The 22,319-nt window shown below is 64.5% G+C and overlaps 8 protein-coding genes across 8 annotated transcripts; 5 read left to right on the forward strand and 3 right to left on the reverse strand.

The window, feature by feature from the left end:
* Positions 1 to 238: 238 nt before the first annotated feature.
* On the forward strand, positions 239 to 1,484 carry adh-1_3 (Alcohol dehydrogenase 1; the record flags this gene model as incomplete). The annotated part of the gene is made up of 5 exons (XM_062768333.1): positions 239 to 391; positions 452 to 581; positions 624 to 744; positions 781 to 1,439; positions 1,474 to 1,484. 5 exons carry the CDS (start codon positions 239 to 241, stop codon positions 1,482 to 1,484), a joined length of 1,074 nt encoding a protein of 357 aa, XP_062624317.1.
* Positions 1,485 to 1,754: 270 nt separating this feature from the next.
* On the forward strand, positions 1,755 to 2,153 carry LOC62_02G001836 (uncharacterized protein; the record flags this gene model as incomplete). Its single annotated transcript, XM_062768334.1, has 1 exon — positions 1,755 to 2,153. One exon carries the CDS (start codon positions 1,755 to 1,757, stop codon positions 2,151 to 2,153), a length of 399 nt encoding a protein of 132 aa, XP_062624318.1.
* A 217-nt stretch (positions 2,154 to 2,370) lies between these two features.
* Positions 2,371 to 10,818, reverse strand: LOC62_02G001837 (uncharacterized protein; the record flags this gene model as incomplete). The annotated part of the gene is made up of 17 exons (XM_062768335.1): positions 2,371 to 2,445; positions 2,490 to 2,717; positions 2,776 to 2,985; positions 3,041 to 3,241; positions 3,286 to 3,666; positions 3,714 to 4,295; positions 4,340 to 4,618; positions 4,655 to 5,113; positions 5,161 to 5,301; positions 5,379 to 5,867; positions 5,926 to 8,127; positions 8,171 to 8,332; positions 8,374 to 8,664; positions 8,711 to 8,974; positions 9,017 to 9,355; positions 9,409 to 10,221; positions 10,300 to 10,818. 17 exons carry the CDS (start codon positions 10,816 to 10,818, stop codon positions 2,371 to 2,373), a joined length of 7,635 nt encoding a protein of 2,544 aa, XP_062624319.1.
* A 1,069-nt stretch (positions 10,819 to 11,887) lies between these two features.
* Positions 11,888 to 12,409, reverse strand: ada_1 (Bifunctional transcriptional activator/DNA repair enzyme Ada; the record flags this gene model as incomplete). Its single annotated transcript, XM_062768336.1, has 1 exon — positions 11,888 to 12,409. One exon carries the CDS (start codon positions 12,407 to 12,409, stop codon positions 11,888 to 11,890), a length of 522 nt encoding a protein of 173 aa, XP_062624320.1.
* Positions 12,410 to 12,805: 396 nt separating this feature from the next.
* On the forward strand, positions 12,806 to 13,437 carry LOC62_02G001839 (uncharacterized protein). The gene is made up of 2 exons (XM_062768337.1): positions 12,806 to 13,282; positions 13,327 to 13,437. Exon 1 carries the CDS (start codon positions 12,845 to 12,847, stop codon positions 13,280 to 13,282), a length of 438 nt encoding a protein of 145 aa, XP_062624321.1. The 5' UTR covers positions 12,806 to 12,844; the 3' UTR covers positions 13,327 to 13,437.
* Positions 13,438 to 13,788: 351 nt separating this feature from the next.
* Positions 13,789 to 14,515, forward strand: LOC62_02G001840 (uncharacterized protein; the record flags this gene model as incomplete). Its single annotated transcript, XM_062768338.1, has 5 exons — positions 13,789 to 13,906; positions 13,953 to 14,025; positions 14,074 to 14,211; positions 14,259 to 14,428; positions 14,469 to 14,515. The coding sequence occupies 5 exons, from the start codon at positions 13,789 to 13,791 to the stop codon at positions 14,513 to 14,515; spliced, it is 546 nt and encodes a 181-aa protein (XP_062624322.1).
* A 572-nt stretch (positions 14,516 to 15,087) lies between these two features.
* On the forward strand, positions 15,088 to 17,163 carry PFD1115c (putative protein; the record flags this gene model as incomplete). Its single annotated transcript, XM_062768339.1, has 1 exon — positions 15,088 to 17,163. One exon carries the CDS (start codon positions 15,088 to 15,090, stop codon positions 17,161 to 17,163), a length of 2,076 nt encoding a protein of 691 aa, XP_062624323.1.
* A 149-nt stretch (positions 17,164 to 17,312) lies between these two features.
* Positions 17,313 to 22,118, reverse strand: ICL1 (Isocitrate lyase 1; the record flags this gene model as incomplete). The annotated part of the gene is made up of 9 exons (XM_062768340.1): positions 17,313 to 18,145; positions 18,232 to 18,363; positions 18,470 to 18,630; positions 18,691 to 18,822; positions 18,872 to 19,038; positions 20,398 to 20,680; positions 20,738 to 21,486; positions 21,531 to 21,658; positions 21,702 to 22,118. 9 exons carry the CDS (start codon positions 22,116 to 22,118, stop codon positions 17,396 to 17,398), a joined length of 2,919 nt encoding a protein of 972 aa, XP_062624324.1. The 3' UTR covers positions 17,313 to 17,395.
* Between the last annotated feature and the right edge of the window lie 201 nt (positions 22,119 to 22,319).

The following is a 22,319-nucleotide window of genomic DNA, read 5'->3' on the forward strand; positions in this document are numbered from 1 at the left end:
CATGCCGCGGAGTACAGATAACGGCGTGCAGAGTACCGCCAAACCGAGGGGCTGTTGACTGCTGACATGACATCGATGCGCGTATCGAGTACATACATGCTTGCCGGCGGGGCCTCGCCGACGGCGGGTGGGGCACCTACATAGCTCCTCCCCTCGCTCGGCGACTATATGACGCGCGACGCCGAGCTGATGAGCTGGAGTACCCCGTCCCACAAAGCACAGCCCCCAACCGCACACCATGACCATCACGCCCATCCCCACGACGCAGCTCGCAGCAGTCTCGCGCTCCAAAGAGGCCGGGACGGTAGTCGAGACCATCCCGGTAGTGCAGCCAGAGGACCTGAAGCCGGGGCAGGCGCTCGTGCGTCTGCGCTACTCTGGCGTGTGCCATGTAAGTCCTCCTCCACTCCTCTGTGGGTGGGCCGCACGCACGGCAACTCACGCCCCGCAGTCCGACTACAGCCTCATCCACGACGAGTTCGCCCTGCCCACCCCGCGGCCCTGCATCGCCGGGCACGAGGGCACGGGGGAGATCGTCGCGCTCAACGACCCCATCACGAAGCTCAAGGTCGGGGACCGGGGTGAGTTGGCCAAAAAAACAGAGAGCAGGGCTGACGCCGCAGTCGGGATCAAGTACATCATCCACTCGTGTAACCAGTGCGAGACGTGTCTAGCCGGCGACGAGGCCATCTGCGCCGAGGCGAAGCACTCTGTGTTCGACGAGCCGGGCACCTTCCAGCAATAGTACGTCCTCCGCCTCCCACCAGCTAACATCCCCAGCGCCGTATCGTACACGTCCCAGCTGACGCCCATCCCGGCCAACCTCGACCTGGCCATCGCCGCGCCCGTCCTCTGCGCCGGCCTGACAGTCTGGCGTGCGCTCAAGGAGTCCAACACGCGCGCAGGCCAGTGGATCGCCATCCCCGGCGCTGGCGGCGGCCTGGGCTCCCTGGCGGTCCAGTACGCCGTGTTCATGGGCCTGAACGTCATCGCGATCGACTCGGGCGCGGACAAGCAGGCGATGTGTGAGGCGAACGGCGTGCGCGCCTTCCTCGACTTCAAGCTCGTCGAGGACATGGTCTCCGCGATCCAGGGCGCCACGACCGACGGGCGCGGGCCGCACGCCGCGCTCGTCACCAGTCCCAAAGTGGAAGCGTACACCCTCGCGATGCGCTATATCCGGCCCGGTGGGCGCGTGGTGGCCGTCGGCATCCCGCCCGAGGGGAGCGAGTTCAAGGCCGACATGCTCACGTCCGTCGTGGAGCGCAAGTCCATCGTCACGAGCTATGTCGGCTCCCGCCTCGACGCGCTCGAGGCGCTCCAGATCGTCGCGGACGGACATGTCAAGCAGCAGGTTGTTGTCGAGCCCTTGCGCAACATTGATGATATTTATCGCCGGATGCACGCCGGCAAGGTCGCTGGACGGGTTGTGGTCGATTGTAAGTTCACTTGTTGGACGGGCGCTAACGGCAGTGTGGCAGTAGGATGTGGCTTGGGTGGTGCAACTCTGAAGAACAAGGCAGGACAAGGCAGCACGGATGCATGGGTTGACGATGATAGGGCGAGGGAAGCAAGTTCGACAATACCGGACGGTGCGAGTTCGCTCGCTGCCTGACGCGCCGGCGTGTTGTTTGTGTCGACACTGACCATCACTCAACCTGCTCCCCCGCGCGCCGCCAACCGCTCACGCGCACAACACTCATGATTCAACTCTGCTTCCTGTCACCTCTTCACTTCTCTTCACCAATACCACAATGAACAAGACGGACTGCGACTTTCCCGCCACGGCACCAGCCAACGCAATCGTGCTGCACCCCCCGCCGCCGCCGACGGCCAGCATAACCGCTCCGGCCACCAACGCCGCCACCGACTCTGCGACCGGCGACACCGACGCCGCGGCCCGCGTCGCCGCCGACTGTCCGTGGGCGTGGACCTACCTCTCCACGCACATCTGTGACGCCGCCACCACTGCGCCGAGTACCGGCGTCACGGGCGTCTATGGCCCCCCTATCACCACGACGAAGAACGCAGCGCCGAGCTCGGCTCCCGCTCATGGCACCGCGCCGCGCTCGGCGGGAGACAAGGTCCATGCTGCTGTATCGGTGGTACTTGTCGTCCTCGTCATACATGTGCTCGTTGCGCTGTACCAGTAGTGAGTGGTGCTGCCAGTGCGGTGAGAACTAATAACCCAACCAGGTGTAACACGCCAAAAACGCTGCCCCCTGTCCCGACCATTTGTCACCACTCATCAAGAACAGCCTGTCGTAATTGTAGCACCACTCACCCCTCATCGATGCAAATGTACATTCAGTCCTACAAGAAGTATGCAGGGCAGCAGCGCGTGTATGGGAAAATGAAGGTAGGAAGGGCCTAGTTGGCGACGTAGCTGGGAGAGCGGTCCCAGCGGCTGCCGACTAGGCGCCAGTGCTCGCGAGAGTGGGCGGGCTGGGGTGTCAGCGGCTCGTTCTTGAGTACATCAGCCGACTCACAACTTTGCGACTTGTGTGCGTTTCCAGGGACTCCCAGACCCAAGCGCCAGTCCAGACGAGAGTGCCCTTGGGGTACGTCTTGTGAGGCTCCCAGTGGACGGGGCCGACATAAGTCTTGCGAGCGGGAACGGGGGTGGGGGCGGGGGCGGGGGCGGAGGTGGGGGCAGAGGCGACAGAGACGGGGGCAGGAGTACCGGCGACAAGGTGCCATAGGACTCCCTCGGATGGCTGTGGCGTGATGTTAGCCATCACAAGCTCCAGCGCCGCGCCGCTCCACTCCACTCACAGGAAGAACACCGATGTGCTTGAACAGAGCGATCCAGACGCCGTCGACATGCTTGACAACCGCTCCGGGCTCGTAGGTAGCAGCGCGAGCCCAAGGAACAGAAGCGCTAGTGTCGATCGGCGTCGAGGTCGTGGTGGAAGGCCCCGCCGACTGTGCGGGGACGAGGTGTTGCTGGCCGCTTTCCTTGTCCCACAGGACGCCCTGCGAGGGCTACCCGATGAATATTCGTTATAGGCGAGGGCCACATTAGCCGGCCAAGACCCACCTCAAGGACAGAAGTGTGCGCAAAGACACACTTCCAAGCGGCACCCGAGTGCGAGACGACGTCGCCGACGGCGAAGTGAACGTTGCGGGACCAGGTACGAATGTCGGAGGACACGGGCTCGTCGAGGATCTGGGCAATCGAAGGGGCCGGGACAGCGGGCGTTGGCGCCTTGACAGTCTCCCAGAATTGGTCGCTTGATGGCTGGACATGTCAGCTGATGTGATGCAAGGGGACGGTCAGCTCACTGCAGTCTTGTTGGTTGGCGAGCGGATACACTTCCAAGCAACACCCTGGTACCACACAATGTCACCGACGTCGTACTTGGTGTACGGCTTCCAGTCCCCCTTGTTGCCGTCGGAAACACCACTCTTGGGGCGAACCTTGGGCAGAGGCGTAGGATCCACCTCAGACGCGGGCCTTGAAGCGACGCCAAAATCCTTCACCTTTACTACGGGGTTCTTCTTGGGCTTGTCGGTCTTGGCAACGTCAATGGCGACCTTGTCCACAACGACCTTCTCGCCGGTCGACAGGCTGTCGACAACAGCAACCTCGGGAGGCCAGTGGGCCGAAGGCGACTTCTCGCCGACAAGCTCCCACAGGCCAGAGACAGCACCCTGGTGGGGAAGCTGTGCGAGTTAGCTGATGCACGCCCGAACCGGACAGCTCGACTCACAACAGCCGAAGTCGAGACGTGGTCCTGGGCGACGCGCCAGTGGCGGTCGGCGTGGAAGACAACCTGACCGACGCGGTACTGCACACCGTTCCAGTTCCAGTTGGTGATCTCGGGCTCGGGCACCTTGATCTTGGGCACAGGTGAGACGGCGACACTGGGGGCGGGGGCGGCAGAGACAGCAGGCTTCAGGACCGGAGCGGGGACAGTGGCCTGGACCAGAACCTCGTCGGCACGGGGCTTGAACTCGGACCACAGACCGTTCTGCACACCCTGGGCAGGCGACTTTGCCAATGAGCGCCAGTCCATGACGGTGCCGGGTGGGACGCTCACATATTCGCCGGACACGTGGTCCTTCTCGGCGCGCCAGAGACCGCTGCCGTGCGAGACGACCTGGCCAGCGGTGTACTTGACTCCGTAGGTCCAAGCAGTAGGGACAACCTGCTTCTTGGATGGCGCGGAGGGAGCCTTGGGAGCCTGAGCAGCGACCTTGGGAACACCCTCGGGAACAGACTGAGGCTTCCACTCCTTGGCAATGTCGGTGTGCTTGATCCAGAGGCCAGTGCTGACACCCTCCTTGGGAGCCTGAGGAATCAGTATAGGTTATGGAGAGCTGGTGGGGAACCTACAGCAACGCAACGCCACGGGGTCTCGCCAATCCAAGGGACAGCTCCCTCCTCGTAGAGGTGGCCGTACTCCCATGGCACGCGGTTGAGACGGGTGTAAAGGGCCGAGACCACGGGTGTGGACTTGGGCGCCTCAACCTTGGGGGCAGGGGCAGCCGCAACGGGAGCAGTAGCAGGGGCAGAAGCGACAACGGCAGGAGCGACCTTAGGAGCCGGAGGGATGACAAGGCCGTCGAGCTCGTGGTCCTCGACCTTGACCCAGAGGTCCTTCACCCAAGGGGTCTGTTGTCAGATCGCGCCACCGGTCGGTCAGCTCACCTGCACAGCCGTGCTGATGTGGCCCTTGATGCTACGCCAGTTCTTGCCAGCGAACCAGACGACACTGCCGGTCGAGTAGGGAACACCCTTCTCCCAGTCGGGAGTCGTGCGGGGAGCAGCGGGGCTCGCCGCGAGAGGGGCAGGAGGCGAGAGGTCGGGGACCTTGTCCCAGATCTTCGAGTCCCATGGCAGCTGCGAGATGTCAGCACCCTTGTGGCAATTGCGAAGTGGCGGACTGACCCGGTCGCCGCTGACGTGCTCAAGCTTGCACTTGAACGCCCGGCCAGCCCACCACACGACATCTCCAACACGGAAGAGCGTGTTGAAGCGCCAGTTGACAACAGACTCGGGACGGATGCCCGTGTTGACAACGACAGGGATGGGAGTAACAGACACGGGACTGACCTTCTTGACGCGCGGGGGGTTGGTGCGGCTCGTCCAGAGGTCGTCCTCGGTAGGCTGTGGCGGGTCAGCTGGGCAAGCAGAGGCGAAGGCAGCTGGCTCACCGGCTTGGCAGACTTGTGGTCGCGGAGAGCCTCCCACTCCTCGCCGGCGGAGAGAGCAACATCGCCAGACTTGTACTCCTTGTCCTTGACCCAGTCGGGAACGACCTTGACCTTCTCCCACAGGTTGTGGTACGTCAGAGCCTGCAGCGTCAGCACCAAAGTCAAGCGCATCACTCTGCTCTGCGGACCGTGGAGAACAAGAAGGCACTAGGCCGCACCTCGACCTTGCTACTCCTGTGGCCGATCTTGGCACGATACGCCGACACTCCATGCAGCACCACCGCACCGGCGTTGTAGAACGTGTCGGTCTTCCACCGAGTCACGCCCGTGTCTCCGACAATGGGAAGAACCGGTGCGGGTGGAGCTGGAAGCACGGCTGGGGCACTAACCTCCTTGTCCTTGGACACAGCGGGAGCCACTGCGGGGGTAGCAGCAGCAACAGGGGCAGCGGCAGCCGGTTTGACCTCCTTCTTCTCCTCCACAACAACCTTCTCCTGCACCGCATTAGCAGGCTTGGTCGCACGAATCTGGTGGTCGGCCTCGACGAGGGCGCTGACCTTGTCCTCAAGACGCTTGAGGAAGATGCGGTAGATGTCCTTGACGCGACTGACTGTTACGATGGCCGACGGGGTGCCGAGCACAAGGTCGTTGAAGCCAATGGCGATGGTGGCGCGGGTCCACAGGTCCTCAATGGGCTGGGCATCGAACTGGGAGATAGTGTCAGCCGCGGTAGCTATCACGGTGGGAGACTCATAAGCTACTCACGAGCTTGTATCCGCCGTTGGCAATGACAAACGAGTAGAGCGCGTAAAGGCTGATCTTCTTGTTGACGACAAAGGCGGGCTGGAGGTTCTTGGTGCCGTGGGCCTCGTGGAGCCTGTCGAGGAAGAACTGCTCCGAAACAGTGGTAGGGTCGACGGCCTTGGGCGCCTCAACCTTGGGCTCCACCTTCTTCTCAGCCTTGGCCTTGGCCTCGGCCTCCTTCTTCTCCTTGCGCTCGGCAGCGAGGGCATCGCGGATCACCTGGCCAGTGGGCTGGAGAGTGCGCGGCTTCTTGGCCGGAGCCCTCTCCGGCTTGGGCGCCGCAGCGACGGGCTTGGGGGCGGGAGCGGCCTCGGGCTTGACGGTAACCTCGACCTTGGGCTGCTCGATCTTGCCGCTTTTCTTGACCCAGTAAGCCTCCTCCAGACGACCGAGGTACGTCTGGTAGAGGTTGCGGATCTGGTTAACGAGAGCGAGCGCGCCGAGGTGGTCGGGAGTCAGGCCGCGGAAGCCGACGAACGCCGCGGCAACGGGCCACAGCTTGTCGAAGTCCTTGTCAAGAGCACCCGAGCCACCATTGGCAAGCACAAAGGTGAAGAGCGAGTAGAGGTTGACCTGGCGGCCGTTGACGATCGGGTAGGCAACGGCACGGTTGTGAACAGCCTCGAGGCGCACACGGAACTCGGCCTCGCTAATGTCGATCTTGATGTCGTCGTCAGCTGAGGGTGCAGGAGTGGGGGCGGGGGCAGGGGCAGCAGCGGGAGCCTGAAGGACTGGAGCAGTCACAGGGGCAAACGAGGCTGTGACTGGGGCTCCCTTGACAACAGGCACGGCGGCCTTCTCCTCCGGCTTCTTCTCCTCCCAAAACTCCTTGACATCGGCCTTGAGGTCGTCGATGCTACGACCAGTGAAAGACGGAGCGAACTGCTTCTCCACGGCGGGGGCAGCGAGGACCTCGGGCTCAAACTTGACACGGGGCTCAGCGACGACCTCAGACTTGATGGCCTTGTCCACGGGAGGAGCTGGCTCCGAGGCAATCACAGCGACAACCTCGGGCTCAATCACCTCGGTAGGCTTCACGACCTCGAGCGGCTTCTCCACCTCCTTCGCCTTCTCAACCACCTTCTCGACCTTCTTGGGCTCCGCCTTCACCTCGACCGGCTTCTCGCTGACAACAGGCTTGGGACCCACCTTGATCTTGGCACTCTGCTTGACCTTCTCACCAACCTTGACGGCACGCGCCTTGGCGACGTAAAGCTCCTCGTAGCGTCCGAGGTACTCGTGGTAGACGGCGCGGATAGCCTTGTAGACGGCGTGAGAGCCGAGGGTAGCGGGAATGAGGCCAGTGAAGCCGACGAACGAGGCAGCAACAGCCCAAAGCTTGTCGATGGGCTGGGCATCGGCCTGAATGTCAGCTTGTCGACAACATGGTAAGCTTACCTCCCTGGAGCCGCCGATAGCCTGGACACAGCTGAACAGGGCATACATGCTGACCTGGCGACCGTTGACAATCGGGTACTGCAGGTGGGGGTTGAAGTGGAGCCTGCGGAGCTCGGTGACAAAGTCGATCTCGCTGGGGAGCTGAGCGAGGGGCGAGTCGGTCGGCGAGGCAAGGGGCGAGGTGACCGACGACGGGGCCGCGGGGGCGGTGACGACGGGGGCAAGGCCAGCAGCGACGGGGAACGAGTGAGCCGAGGGAGTGCGGGTGTGACCGGCACGCTTGGGGCGACCGGCGTGCATGGGCACAGGGGTAGTCGGGGCAGGCTTGGGGTCGGGGAGAACCTTGACCTCGACGGGGACGCCGCCGACCTTGACGACCTTTGTCTCGAGCTTGGCGTCCTTCTCGGCCTTGTCGGCCTTGTCCTTCTCGAACCACTCGTTGACAATGTTCTTGAGCTCGCCAATGGCGGGGAAGCTGCCGTGGCTAGGCGCAAGGGCGGGAGCAGCGGCGGCGGCAGCAGCAGCAGGAGCGGGGAGGAGGCGCTTCAGGTCGATCTTGGGGCTGGGGTTGCGCTCAATCTGGCGGACAGAGGGAATGTCCTCGAAGCTGACCGTCTTCTTGATCTTGGGCGAGGCAGGCGAAGGGGGAGTGGCAGCAAGCTTGGGCGAGACGGCCTTGGCGACGGTAGGCTTGGGCTTGTCAATAACGATGATGGTCGCGGGGCGGTTGGTAGGGGCCTTGGTCCAGACGAGGTCCTCGGTGGGCTGGACATTAGTCGACCTCGCATGAGGCATTCAGATAGCTCACCTCGTGGGCAGCAGTGTGGGCGAGGAGCGCCTGGTAGGCAACACCGTTGAACGACACAATGTCGCCAACATAGTAGGTGCTGTATTTGGCCCAGGGGGCAGCAGCAATGGCAAGGTAAGCAGGGGTGAACAGCGGGTTCCAGAGGTGGGTGTAGCGGAGCGACTGGTCGGGTGTGAGCAGCGGCTGTCAACTTCCTGACATACCTCGATGTTGGTGCCCGAGTGCGTGATCTTGGCAGCGTAGACCTTCTTGCCGTCCCAGGCGAGCTCGCCGACGTTGTAACGGTAGCCAGCCTTCCAAGGAGCCGACGAGTCACCCTTGGTCTTGGTGACATCAGGGCCAGCGTATCCGAGGATGAACTTATTGGCGACCTTGGGAGCAGCCTTGGGAGCAGCGGCCTGGACCTTGGGGGTGGGCACGCAGACCTGGTTGATAACGTAGGGGAGGGTGTACGGCTTGCCGAGAGCGGCCCAGAGGTGGGTGAAGCCAAGGCTCTGGTGTGTGTCAGTTGAAGCAATCAGCATCCGGTGCACAACTGACCTCCTCGAGAGTGCTGCGGTGCGTGACCTTGGCATAGAACTTGTCCTTGCCGTGGAGAACGGTGGTACCGGCCTCGTAGAGGGTGTTGGCAGCCCAGGGAAGGATCGGGGCGTCAGGACGGGGGAGGTACCACACCTCGATGCCGGCGAGGTACTTGATGTACACCTCACGGATGCGGGGAGGGACAAGGGGGTCGACGCCGAGGCCGTAGCCGACGAAGTTGGTCACAGTGGTCCAGGTAGCTGAGATAGGCTCGGCGTCGAGCTGATTGTGTCAGCTGGGCCGGTTTTATCCAACTGAACTCACAACACGGTAACCACCGTACGACACGACGGCAGCGAGGAGCTCGTAGAGGTTGACAGTCTTGTTGGCGACAACGGGGTACTGGAAGGCCTGGCCGTGGATGGTGCGGAGCTCGCGGAGGAACTGCTCCTGGCTGACAAGGTTGGCGAGGACGGGTCCAGCAGCCTTGGTGATGGCAACCTTAGCCTCCTCCTTCTTGGCAACGGGCTTGGCGGCGACGGGCTTGGCCTCCTCCTTGACCACGGGCTTGACAGCGGCGGGGGCGGGGGTGGCCTTGGGAGCAGCGACGTGGGGGTGAGGGCAAGAGCAAGCAGTCTTAGCAGGAGTAGCCCCGGGCACCTCCTTGAGGGTGTGAGCGTGCGACCAATCTTGTTCGTCTCTTTCAAGAATCTTACGGCGACGGATTCGGACTTGGGCGCGGAGGTGGCGGCGGGAGCGGCGGGGGCCTTGGCCTTGGCTGCCTCGACCTCGGAAAGGGTCGGGAGGTAGCCGTACGGGTGAGCAGGGACATCGACCTCGGGGGCGGGGGCAGCAGCGGCGGCAGGAGCAGTCTTGGGGGCGGCGGCCTCGACCTTGGGAGCGGCGACAACCTTGGGAGCAGGGGCAGGAACCTCGGCCTTGGGAGCAGGGGTGACGGGACGGTAGACAAGCTTGGTCACGGCGTCGGTGTAAGCCTTCTTGGGGAAGAAGGTGATCGGGGCCGGCTTGGTAACGGGGGCAGGGGTGGCCACGGGGGTGACCGCGGGGGTAGAGGCAGGGGTGGGGGCAGGAGCGGCCTCCTTCTTGACCTCGGCAACTGGCTTGACCTTGGCCTCAACGACGGCAGGCTTCTCAGTCACCTTGACCTCGACCTTGGACTCGGGCTTGGTCTCGGCAACCTTGACCTCGACCTTGGTCTCAGTCTCGACCGGCTTGGCCTCGACCTTGACCTCCTTGTCAGCAGCGACGACATCGTCCTTGGCGACGACGGCGTTGAGCTTCTCCTCAGCCTTGGTGGCAGCCACGGCGTTGGTGCTGGCGGCGACGGCAACAGTGTCGACGACAGCGGCGGCCGGGGTGGCCTGTGCGGGCTGAAGAATGCTCTTCAGCGATCCAGTGCTGGTCTTGTGGTGCGCATGGCCGTGGTGGCCGTGGGCATTGCCGGCGTGCTTCTTGGGGGCAGACTTGTGCTTGTCCTTGTGGTTGTCCTTGGGGCCGTGCGTCGAGATCTGGTCATGGTGGTGCGATCAGCCACGGGGGACGGGGGGCACTACGGGAGGCGGTGGCCGCCACAGTCAGCCACCTACCTTCTTGGGGAAGCCGGCCGACGCAGGGGTCGCGGGCGGAGTGTCGGCGAACAGGGCGCTGCGGTGGATCGAGGTAGTCGGGGATCCTGGGGTGGGGGTGACGTTGCCGCTCGAGCTGAGGGGCGACGAGGGGCGGGACGAGGCGACCGAGGCGGCCGAGCTGGTGGGCGGCGGCGCACGGAAGCCGACCTTCTCCCACAGGTCGGGGCGGACCGGGGGCTGCGAGTTCTTGGTGCTCGCGTGCTCGGTGGTGCAGCGCCACGCGAGGCCGTTGTACCAGCACACGACGCCGACGTCAAAGTGGAGCGAGCGGCCCCAGTGGACCTTGCCGGTGATGGCGTTGGGCGTGGGCGGGGCCGAGCGGAGCGAGAAAACCGAGCTCGCGGGCGAGTCGGGTGCCGACGACGCGGCGTGCACGCTTGCGTACGAGGCCGTACGCGAGAGGGGCGGCGTGCGGACACTGCCCGTAGGCACCTTGGGCTTGGGGCGGGATCCCTTATGCTTGGGTCCGGGTCCCATGGTTGTTGAGGTTGCGGCGGCGGCGGGGAACGAGAGTTGTTAAGAGAGGATATGGGTTTTCGACGTTATGAGCGGTGATGAGGAGCGCAGAGTACTACAGTACAGAGTTACAGGGGGAACACGACCCGTATGGGAGGTGAGTACAGTCAGACTGAACCAAAACAAAGAACGAAGGGGGGGGATGAGAGGGAGGAGAAGAGAGGGATGGTGATGGTGAGCAGACATTTTTTCAACGAAGCGGCGCGGTGGGGGGGCATGCAGTGCAGTGCAGAGCAAGAGCATCAGCGTGTGCAGTGAGGGAGGGGAGTGTCTCGAGCGCTGGCTTTGGTGGGAGCAACGTCGGATGGCATCGCGAGTGCGTCGACCGCTTGGATCAGTTTCGAGGGAGGCGAGCGGCCTGGGACCTGCACGGGGCGTGGGGGGGAGGTGGTTCCTGCGCAGGGTTGTGAGCTGCTGCTGCTTGCGCGTCGTGTCAGAAAGTGGCATCAGCAGGAGCGGCGTCAAGGACGGCAAAGTGATGGGACTGATGAGTTGTGTCGTGATGATGATGGTGAAGAGTGCGGTGTCAACAACATCACCTCGCTCCAAGGACGTCATATCGGGCCGGTCGGCGTCGGCGACCTCCTCGTCACTGGCTGCCCTCTGCCCTCCCCAACCAACCGCCACATGAAACACACCCGCCCACACCGTGCCACCGTCCCCGTGCACCCCGGCGCAAGCGGGTGCTCCTCGCGAGCTCGTCCGACCGGGCCGTGGCCCTAGAAGATGGTCGTCGGCCCGCCGTGACTGGCCGTTATTCCCGCAGCCGCGTGGTGGTGGTGGTGCGTTGCCGGGGCTGCCGGGGGGTGCAGTGCCGGCCGGCCGACCTCATCCTCCACCTCCCCATACCGCGCTGATCTCGCCACTCTGCGGGTATGGCAGTCGGCGGATCTCTCGCACCGACGACGACGCGGCTTGGCAGCGAGTGCCAGCCGGGTGCTGTGTGCCGGTCGTGTGGTCAGTCGTTGGCCAGTCAGTCTCGTTACAACATCACTAGTATACATCGCTCCATACAGCCTTATGCCCCGCCTCACCTCTGCTCGTTGTTCAGCAGGGCGCGCTTACGCTCCACGCCCCAGCGGTACCCCGTCATCTTGCCCCCGGCCCCGAGTACGCGGTGGCAAGGGATGACCAGCGCGAGGCGGTTGGTCGCGCACGCGCGGGCCACGGCGCGGGTCGCGTTGGGGCGGCCCATAGATGTGGCGAGCTGGGCGTACGTGCGCGTCTCGCCGTGCGGGATGGCCGCGATCGCCGCCCACACGGCGCGCTGGAACGGCGTGCCCTCGAGCCCCTTGGGCAGGGACAGGGGCGCGCCGGCGTCGAGGTGCGCCGTGATGGCGTCGTGGTGCGTCTCGTGCGCTGCTGCTGTCTTGGCCGGTACGAGGCGGCGGCCGGGGAACGACGTCTTGAGGTCGGCGAGCGCTTGGGCTGGCGTGTCGGCCAGCGCGATGGCCGCGAGGGCGGTTGAGCTCGTCGCGATGAGGACGGTGCCAAGGGCGTGCTCGGCGGTCGTGTAGGTGATTGGGCTGAGGGAGAGGGTTGGGCGGGGCATTGTGTGTGCGTGCGTGCGTGTTAGGTGTTGATCGTGTCGAGGAGAGGCAGGCCGCGTCGTGACCTCTTATACCCTCCTCGACGAGACATTGAAAGCAACGACACAAACAACTCTGGGCCGTGACGTCAGCAGTCTGTCAGTCAGTGGCGTCGACCACATTGAAAGCAAGCATCGCCGCGGTCTCTGCGGAGTTGTCGTCAACAACATTGATAGCATAGGGATGCAGCTGCGTTGCTGTGGATGTGAGCGAGTTGATGAGGACGATGCTATCAATAGAGATGAGCAGTAAGCGAGTCAGTCCCGTCAACGTCAGCTGCTGCGACGGCGCGGCGCGGAACAAGCCATCCACATGCCGCCGAAGTCAGATCGAGCTCCTCGCTCCTCTCTCTTCACCTCGTCGTCGCCCATCCACTCGCCACCAACGACCCCAGCACCATGCCGCCGCCCTTCACGCTCGCCGCGATCGCGCTAACGGTGTACAATACCGCGCACACAATCTTCGGCACCCTCTTCCCCTCGTCCTTTGGGGAGGAAGCCGACGCCGTGCTGCTCGGCATGAAGACCGTGTCTTTCGACCTCATGGGCTCGACAGCGAGCTACTACGGCCTCTTCTTCGGGCTCGGGCTGTACACTTCTCTGTTCCTCGCGTTCTCGGCGTACGTCGCGTTCGCGCTCAACGCCGCCGGCTCCGCCGAGCAATGGGCCGTGCTCCGCCCCATTGCGATCTCGCTCGCCGTCGCGCACGTCGCGGACGCCGTGCTTGCCGGCCTGTACTTCTTTGTCAGCCCCGTTATCATGAGCGTGCTCACTGTGCTCTTGGTTGCTTGGGGGATCAAGCAGAAGGACGACGAGTTCAAGAAGAAGGCGGAATAGGTGGTGAGTGAGCGGGGGAGGTTGGCTGGGGCTGACGGCAGCAGTGAATGATGATGGATGTTGGGATGGTTTGCGTCGAGGTCGTCGAGCCTGCCTGCTCAGAGCAGACCAGCGACACGCTCCGGCATGCAGTGATCGTTGTGATTGAGTCGACGGTGACGATGAGACAAGAGTTGCAAGCTGGCATGGTCTCCTCGGATGGCCGAGAGTGCCCCGTCATCCAACTGAACCCACTCAATCGTGGATCGCGCTCACCTCAGCATAAAGCTCACCCTCCTCGCCTCGACCTCACCCTTGCATGGACTCTCTCTTCCGACGTCTTGTCGATGTAGCTCGTGGTGTTACACCAAAGGCGACGGCCAAAAGGTCGTCGCGAGATCTGCACGTCGGATGCCCACCTCGACGTGTCTCACTTGCTCGACGCCATTCTTATCATTCCGCGCGTCGTGTCAAACACGTCAACAACCACACAACTCCAGTTTCTTTCACCCTCCGCCCCACACACGATGATCCTCCGCGTCGTCGTGCTCGCGGCCGCCCTCGGCCTCGTCCTCGCGAGCATCACGACCAACGGCGAAGCCCTACGGCGCGGTCTGCCGCCCCTGCGTCCAAAGCACCTCTTCAGTGCGTACGCGTGGTCGCGTCTAGCTAAACTGACGCGCCGACGCAGACCACGCCGCCGTCAAGCACCACCACATCCCGCGCGCGAGTGGTGCGCCTCCGGCGGTGGCCACCGTGTTGCCGTATGCTCGTGCTCCGTTGGCCGTTTAACTGTATGCTGACGTCCCCAGCGCAACCGGCTCCAACTTTGAACACTCGTGCACCAACATCGCCGTCTCGACCACTGCCGGCGTGTCGACGCTCACGGCGCAGTGCGACGACGGCACGGGGACGCATATGTCGTCATCGCTCGACCTATCGACATGCTAGTGAGTGTGGCCGTCCCCTTGCTTGTGGTGCCCGCTCACCCCCACAGCACATTCAACCACAACACCCTCGCGTGCACGCCCGGCTCGACGACGCCCCTCGCGCCCCGCTGCTCGATATGCACCAACACGCTCCAGACGGGCACTTACTACTCGCGCCTCGAGTGCGTGTGCTATCTCATGAACAATGTCAACCAGGGCAACCTGGCCGCTGATATGGGTGGGTGCGGGTGTGGGGGAGGTGGGCTGACAGGCTCTAGGCGCGTGTATCGGTAACCGCGGCGGCGTGCTGTACTGTGGGCCGTAAGCGGTGCGGCGCGGCGGGCGAGCGAGGCCGCGGCGTGACAGTGTCGGCGTCGGCGTACGTGCGTACCGCATCCCGCTCGGCGATGCATGTTGAGTGCATGCACGAGATCTGGAGCGTCAAAGTGTTGCCCGTGACACTGCCTTGGCAGCAACAGATCTGGAGCAGTGGTGGTGGTGTTGGTGGTCAAGTGGCACATGACTGGGGTGAGTCGCACCTAAAATCATCGCCACCAGCACCCCCAGATCTGCTCGATCTCGATCCGCAGCACTGCTGCCAAGGAACTCGCGGCATGCACGAGGCGATGGATGTCGTCACGAGGCGCCGTCGACGACGAGCACATGCACACAGGGGCACACACTCACATCCTCCAGATCTCGAGGGGCGTGGCGTGTTATCGGTGTTTGGCTTGGCTTGGCACCATTCAAAGGACATTGTCGCGCTTCTTTCAGCACTGCAAGGCTTGGCAAAACAACTTGTTCGGGATGTGTGGGGGGATCTGGCGGCGTGAAGGGGTCGAGGTATAAGACTGGCTGACGGCGCCGTGCTGACTTGACTCCCTCCACTCACTCACCATGCGCCTCGCTCATCTTCTACCCCTCCTCATCGCGGCCGAGGGCCTCGCATCGGCTATTCCTCTCAAGCTCGAGGGTGGTGTGGTGGCGCGGACCAATGGGCCGTACAAGGCCTGGGAGAGTGGTTGGGACGGCAAGAAGGGCGGCGGCGAGGACGACTGCGACGACGATGACAAGGGCGACGGCAAGGACGGCGGCAAGGGCCACGGCAACAAAGGTGATGGTCACGACGACGACCATGGCCATGGCCACGACGGCGGCCACGACGGCAACCATGACGGCGGCCACGACGGTGGCCACGATGGCGGCCATGACGGTGGTCACGACGGCGGCCACGATGGTGGTCACGACGGCGGCCACGATGGTGGTCACGACGGCGGCCATGATGGTGGTCACGACGGCGGCCACGATGGTGGTCACGACGGCGGCCACGATGGTGGTCACGACGGCGGCCACGATGGTGGTCACGACGGCGGCCACGATGGCGGCCACGACGGTGGCCATGACGGCGGCCACGATGGCGGTCACGATGGTGGCCATGACGGCGGCCACGGCGACGGCAAGGACTGCGACATTCCCACCGACACCCCGGGCATAGTCACCTGGATCCTCGACAACTCCGTGGTCCCGAACCCAGCCATCAAGCTCCCGCCCAGCATCAACAACGGGGGCACGCTCCCCGACCTGGTGAACAACGGCTCGATCCCGACAGAGAACAACACCGCGCCGCTGCTGGATGGACAGCTGCCCGCGAACCTGGCCAACACCAGCACTCCCGCCACCTCCTTCGGCGGGCTGAACGTCACCGGCGCGAACTCCTCCTTCACGCCGCCGCAGGGCACGAACGCGAACGCGATCGTCTTCCCCGGGCGTACTCACACCCAGCGCCCGCCTGCGCGCTCGCTCTCGCACTACCACACCGCCCGGCAGCAGCTCTTCTCCCAGCCTGACCCGCCCGCCCCCAACCCGGACCCGACACTCACCTGCAACTACGCGTACGAGCACGTCCTCGGCGGCGCGGGGACGACGGCAAAGGGCGCGCTGTGGGCGATTGAAGGCTACGTCAACCTCGTGGCCGCCGACGTGCACCAGGGCGGCATTGGCGACTGCGGCATGGGCGCGGCGGTCATGGCGCTCGCGAGCGGCGGCTGGACAAAGTACCTCACCAACATGTTCACGAAGAGCAACTTTGATGGGCAGAACCGCGAGATGACAGCCAACTTCAAGAAGGACGGCAAGACCGTCCCGGTCGTGATTGACGACCAACTGCCCGTGCTGCAGAACGTCAACCCCAACTGCTGGCCATACCCAGGCTATCAGCCAGTCAACGACGCAGCGTACCCCGACCTCTCGGTCCCGACGCCAATCTTCTTCATGCCGCTCTTCGAGAAGGCGTTCGCCAAGTTCCTCGACGCGACGCCGGACTGGAAGTCGGCCAAGCCGGGCACGACGGGGTACGAGGGGCTCGAGGGCGTCAACCCCGCGTACGTGCTTGCGGCTATTACTGGCGGCACGCCCAAGTCCGTCTGGCGCACGAAGGACGGGTTCGACGGACCGATCCTCGCCGCGCTCATCACGTGCATGCGCGGCCTGGCGCCCTGCGCGATCGGCACGACGAACGCGACCACCCTCGCGGGGCTGGGCACCATCCCGGCCGACGGCGCGCTGTGGCTCAACCCTGCCGGCTCGGCTGCCATGCCTGCAGGCTACACCCCCGGCCAGACCTCCGGCCTGCTGGCCTCGGATGCCCCGACGTCCAAGAGCACGTACACGATCGTCGACTTTGACCAGGTCATCCACACCCCCGCCGGGGACCGCAGCACGGCAATCACGATGGTCGGCAACCACGCGTACGCCTTCGAGTGGACCGCGAGCACGCATGTGCCGTTCACCACGCCCATGGTCGACTGGGATATGCGCATCCTCAACCCGTGGGGAGGCAACCCGTGCCAGTGGCCTGGTGGCTGCGGCGGCGGCGGCGCGTTCGACGAGCCCGCGCAGGTCAGCACCAGTTTCCGCACCTTTGCGCAGACTATCGCGGGCGTGTTTACCGTCGAGAACATGCCGGCGATTTGAGCGGCGCTGGCGTTGCCTGTGGATGGCACAAGGACACTTTAGTAGTTGTGTAGGACTTTAAGTGTAGCTAGGACAATAGGTGTTCATGTGACTTGTTAGCATCGTCAGTGGCTCACCCCCGTCGCACGCCGCCCATGGCATACCCCCCGCCAGAGTACAGATGCATGATCCCAAGAAAAGCACAAACATTAGCCAAGTCGAGTCGAGTATATCTACAGCTTCGCCACGTCGTCTATGAGAACGCCGCGACGCGCCGCGTGCCATGGAAGCGCGCGAAGAAGTTCTTGCCGGCCCAAAAGTCCTGGCTCTTGCCTTCAACAATGAAGTCGGGGGCGCGGATGGATCCGATCCACGGGATACGGAGGACCGCCGCGCCGCCTTTGCTGCCTAGCAGGACGGTCGAGTCGCGCATGCCCCTGCTGGGGGTGTACGGCTTGGGCTTGTTCCCTCTTATCAGGGCGTCAATAATGCCGGCGAGCGCGACGCCCTCCGCGGCGGCCGCGACGCCCGTCTTCCAGCTCGGGCTGTTGGCACAGTCCCCGATGGCGTAGTACGCGCCTGTGAGCGGCGAGCGCGGGGAGCCGCGCACGCGGAAGAACTCGTCGACCGAGATATACCCGTTCGTAGTGAGCGCGTCGGGGTCGCCCTCGGCCACGAGGCGCGCGTTGGGCTTGTTGCCCGTCGAGTTGAACACGTAGTCTGCGTCGATCGTCTTCCCCGACACGAGCGGGATGGCGTGCATCCGCTCGAGCAGGCCCGGCGTGCCGCCCCACGAGCCCGACTTGAAGTCGACCCGGTCGCACAGGATGATGTCCACGCCGCGGTCGGCGAGCTGCTTCTGCAGCGCGGTGGACAGCTTGGACGAGGTTTTCGGCGGCACGTACGTGTGCTTCGTGTTCCCGCCCGAGTCGGACGGGTGCAGCAGGCCGACGTCCCAGTGCACGATGGTGACTTTTTTGCGCGGGTATGTCTCGTTGATCTCCTAGGCGTGGGGTTAGCCAAAACAAAGCAACGCGGCGATGCCACACTCACGCCGGCCACTTCGATCCCAACACTCCCGCCGCCCACAATCAACACGCTCTCGGCATGCTTGATGTCGTGCTGCGTCTTGCGCAGCCCCGCCATCCACTCGCCCATGCTCGCGCCGGGTGCAGGCCGGATGGGCGCGGGCGACTGGGCGCCCGTCGCGATGATGCAGCGCTGCGTGAGGGGTTAGCTGGAGGCTTCCTGCGTGTACGGCACGGCCACCGGGTGCCTCGCGACCTGCGTGCCCGCCCTGGCGGGCGGACACTTCTGCTGCACCCACCTCAAACTCGATCTCCATCTCGCCCTCAAACTCGCGCTCTAGCCAGACGTGGTTGCGCTTGAGCGCCACGACGGCGTTGGGGCAGAGCACGCGGTGGCGCGAGTTGGCGGGGAACATGGTCTCCTGGGTCACTGGCGCGGTGAAGTTCTTGCTCTCCCAGCCTGGGCGTGGGTGTCAGCAAGGCTACGACGGACGATTGACACCGCGCCACGCCCACTCACCCGGCACGACCAACGCGCGCACGACAATCGGCGCGTGCTGCACAAACTCGTTGCGCTCAATCAGGATGATGCGGTGCGACATGGGGAGGTTGTTGGCGAGCGCGTTGACGAACGAGTGGCCCGCGACCGAGGCTGAGCAGGGTGTTAGCCTGCTTCCATGCTTCATCTGCCTCCAACTCACCCCCAATGACCACAATGTTCTTCCACTTCTTGTATCCCACCGGGCCAGGCTGCCAGCGGCCCGCGGCGCCGACCGTCGTCGCGATAGAAGGGCGGGACGCGAACTGGCTCGTGCTCGGCGTCGCGATGGTGGCCGTGGACGCGGTCGACGCGGCCGTCGACGGCGCGCTGGACGACGGCGCTCTGCTCTCGACACTCATGGGCGTGATGGGCGTTACCGGTGTCGAGGGGGATGGCGGGCCCATGTCGACCGTCCTGCGGCGAGAGACCTCTCGCGGGCGGGGCAGGGTGCTGAACTGCGGCGATGCGGCGGATGCGTGATGCGCGTCGTCGCTGCCGACATTAGACGGCAGGTGCTCGTCGCTCTGACTCTTGAGCATGGCGGGTGGGGGGGTTGGGGCGAGGGCTGGCGAAGGGAGCTTGGGCCGCTGATAAGTATTATTTTAGTCTGCACACGTCCAAGAGGAGGAGGAGCGCAAGGAGCTCGAGAAGCACGGGCGAGCGAGACGGGCAGCAGCACGAGCCGGTACGACTCCACTGAGGGTGGGTGAGAACAACGACTAACCCAAGCTCAACCTTGTCCCCGTCGTGACCTACCTACCTCGTGCGACGCTCCCTCCCCCGCTCCCTCGCCCACTGTGACCCCGCCTTGCTTGGTCCGCCAAGCAGAATTTACAGGAAGCCTGCGTGCGACAATGTTGTCCTCCTCCGTCCGCTGGACAGTCGAGGACGTCAGGAAATTAACCAGGGAGAGCAAAAGGCACGTCTCGCAGCGCTCATGCCGGCTCGTCCCGTCCCGCTCATTTCTCCGCGACGTGCGTGCCGGTGGCCGGTGTCCTCCGGGGTGTCAAGCTGCACACCCTCGTCGTACAGCAATGTTACGTACGCTCTGCATGCCCTTGTCGCGCACCCTGCAGGCCCAACCTTCCACTCTGTGCGGCAACCTTGACAAGTGCCAGTGCCAGAGATAACGATTGTTGCCTCAAAGTCCCCGCGGCGCGCGGCGCGATCGACAAATTGGTGTTTAATCGCTCCAGGCGCGTTTTTCCGACAAACAGCGTGATTCCAGTCGAGCGGGGTGGGGGAGGGGGAGTGTATGGGGGGTTGGGTGGGCGAGGCGAGGCGAGGCGAGGCGGGGGAACCCTGCCAGGGAGGCTCGGGGCATGCCGCACGCACGAGCAGTTGTCTCGCCAACGGCGCCGCCATGCCGCGGAGGCGGACAGAAGCAGTAGCAGCAGTCGTGACGCCGGCTGCATGCATATCCGTGAGCAGCGAGCTGCGAGCTCACGCCGGCACATGTGGCTTCGTGCACGCCACTTGCTTGACGCGGGAGCCAGTCTCACCAGTCTGACCTCACCAGCCGCCCGCATTCCTGTCTGAGGCGACCCAAACACCCCGCGCAGTATCTCGGCGCTATACACATGCATACCCCCGGCGGCGTGATGGCGCGATCTATCCAGCGCCGCTAACCCCATATCGTAGCACTCCTGACCCAGTATTCCGCCGGCAGCTTCGCACCACCCTCACGCCACCCCGACCCCCACGCCGTCGCCAATCACGTCCATCGCATAGTCGGCCAGCGTGCCCATGTGCCCGTACCAGTCGCTTACGAGCGGGCCGCCAGCGCTCTCAGCCCCATACGGCGTGATCACGCCGTCGAACAGGCCTCTCACGCCGCCGTCGAGCACGGCGCGCGCTCCACGCACGGCGCCGAGGGCGGCGGAGATTTGGCCTGCAAGGGGGAGGATGGTGAGGACGTACCCTAGGGCACCGATACGTTGTGGCAGCTTTGCGAGCTCCTCGTCGGACTCTGCGGTGGCAGGTTAGCTCCCTGCCCTTGTCTTGTGCTCCGGTGTTCCCCACTCACGCTCGAGCCACTCGCGCCTGGTCTGGCTCGTGTTGAACATCAAGTACTTGTCGGGGTGCGCACCCAACACCTCGTCCGCGAACCGCGCCGCATTGGCGAGCGTGTACCCGAACGTGCAGTACCAGAGCACGTCGGCGAGCGGCGCCGCGCGCGTCGCGCGGTCGATCGCGGCGTCAAGGCTGCCGCGGTAACGGTACCAGCCCTGGTAAGTGCGTGGGCTCTCTGGGTCCCATGCCAGCGGGCCCAGCTTGCCCAGCAAGACGTCAGCGACGCGCTTCGCGTCGGCGACGTTGAGGCCCTTGCTCTGCTCTGCAAACTTCCCCCTCGCCGCCTCGTCGGCGAGCTCGTCGAACGCCTCGCGGAGCGTCCGCAGACGCGCATTCTTGACCCACGTCTCGCCGGCCCCCGGGGTCCCGTTCAGCGTGGCGCACGCGTAGCTCTCGACCTGCGGGATCGTCGCGCCGAGGATGTACGGCGTGTCGGCGCCGTCGATCGTGCTCGTGATGTGCGTTGCGTCGATTGTGTCCGTCCGCGCGATGAGCACGGCCTCGGACGCGAGGATGTCAAGCTGCAGCTTGGACGCCGAGAGGCGGCGCGCGTACTCGCTAAACGGGACGACGACGGCGCCGACCCCGCCGGAGTGGTCGAAACGCTTCGACCCGGACACGAGGTCGTCGATGTGGAAGCCTGACCCGCCGGCCTCGACGAGCTGCTTGGTCGCCTTCATGACTGTCGAGTGGAGCCCGAAGCTACGTCCGTTAGTCAGGGCCTCCGCTAACACCGCGACACCTACCCCGAGTCGGCGTCGGCGATGAGCGGGATGAGCGGGTCAACGAAACCGCGGCCCTCAAACTCTGGACGCAGGGCAAGGCGGCGGTACAGCCGTCCATGGAGGAGCTGGGAGCGGACGAGTGTCTCGACCTGGGCGCGGCGTTAGCCCAACCCAGCAGCACCCTGTGCCCACCTTCTTGGCCACCGTGTCGTAGGTGTAGTCCGACAAGTCGGCGCCCGGCGCCGCAGAGTCGGCAAAGCTCAGCGCGGCGCCGGACACATACGCGATCTGCGCGCCGGCCTTGGTCACCCCGTCGAGAGTGACTGCGTCCGCGACGCCGACGACGGTCGCGCCCGTGCGCTGCTGCTTGTGCGCCTCGAGGATCTCGCGCAGCCGGAGCGGCATCGCGTTGCTCTGCGTGGGCGGGAGGACATCGCGCAGCTCAGCCACCTGCTGTGCCGTGTATGGCCGCCTGATGTGCCGCTGGGTCGGGGAGGCGAAGAAGGCCTCGATGGTGGCCGGGTTGCGGTGGTTGAGGATGGAGGGGCGCGGCGTGAGCGCCGGCTGCGCTGGCGCAGGCTTCGCTGGAGATGCTGCGTCAATGGTCATGGTACAGAAACAACAATGCTGGGTGCTGAATCTCGGCGTATACGACAGCTGACTAAATGTACGTTCTCGGCTATACCTCGCTCGCTCGCTCACATGACAGATAGCGATGGGTGGGTATCGCGGTTGACATGGAGGAGGAGCAGTTGCCGCCTCTTGTCGGGGGAGGAGAGCGGGCGAGGCAGAGGCGAGTGTGGCGGGGTA

The sequence above is a fragment of the Vanrija pseudolonga genome, chromosome 2 (genome assembly GCF_020906515.1).
Source record: "Vanrija pseudolonga chromosome 2, complete sequence".
In the NCBI taxonomy this organism is placed as follows: domain Eukaryota; kingdom Fungi; phylum Basidiomycota; class Tremellomycetes; order Trichosporonales; family Trichosporonaceae; genus Vanrija; species Vanrija pseudolonga.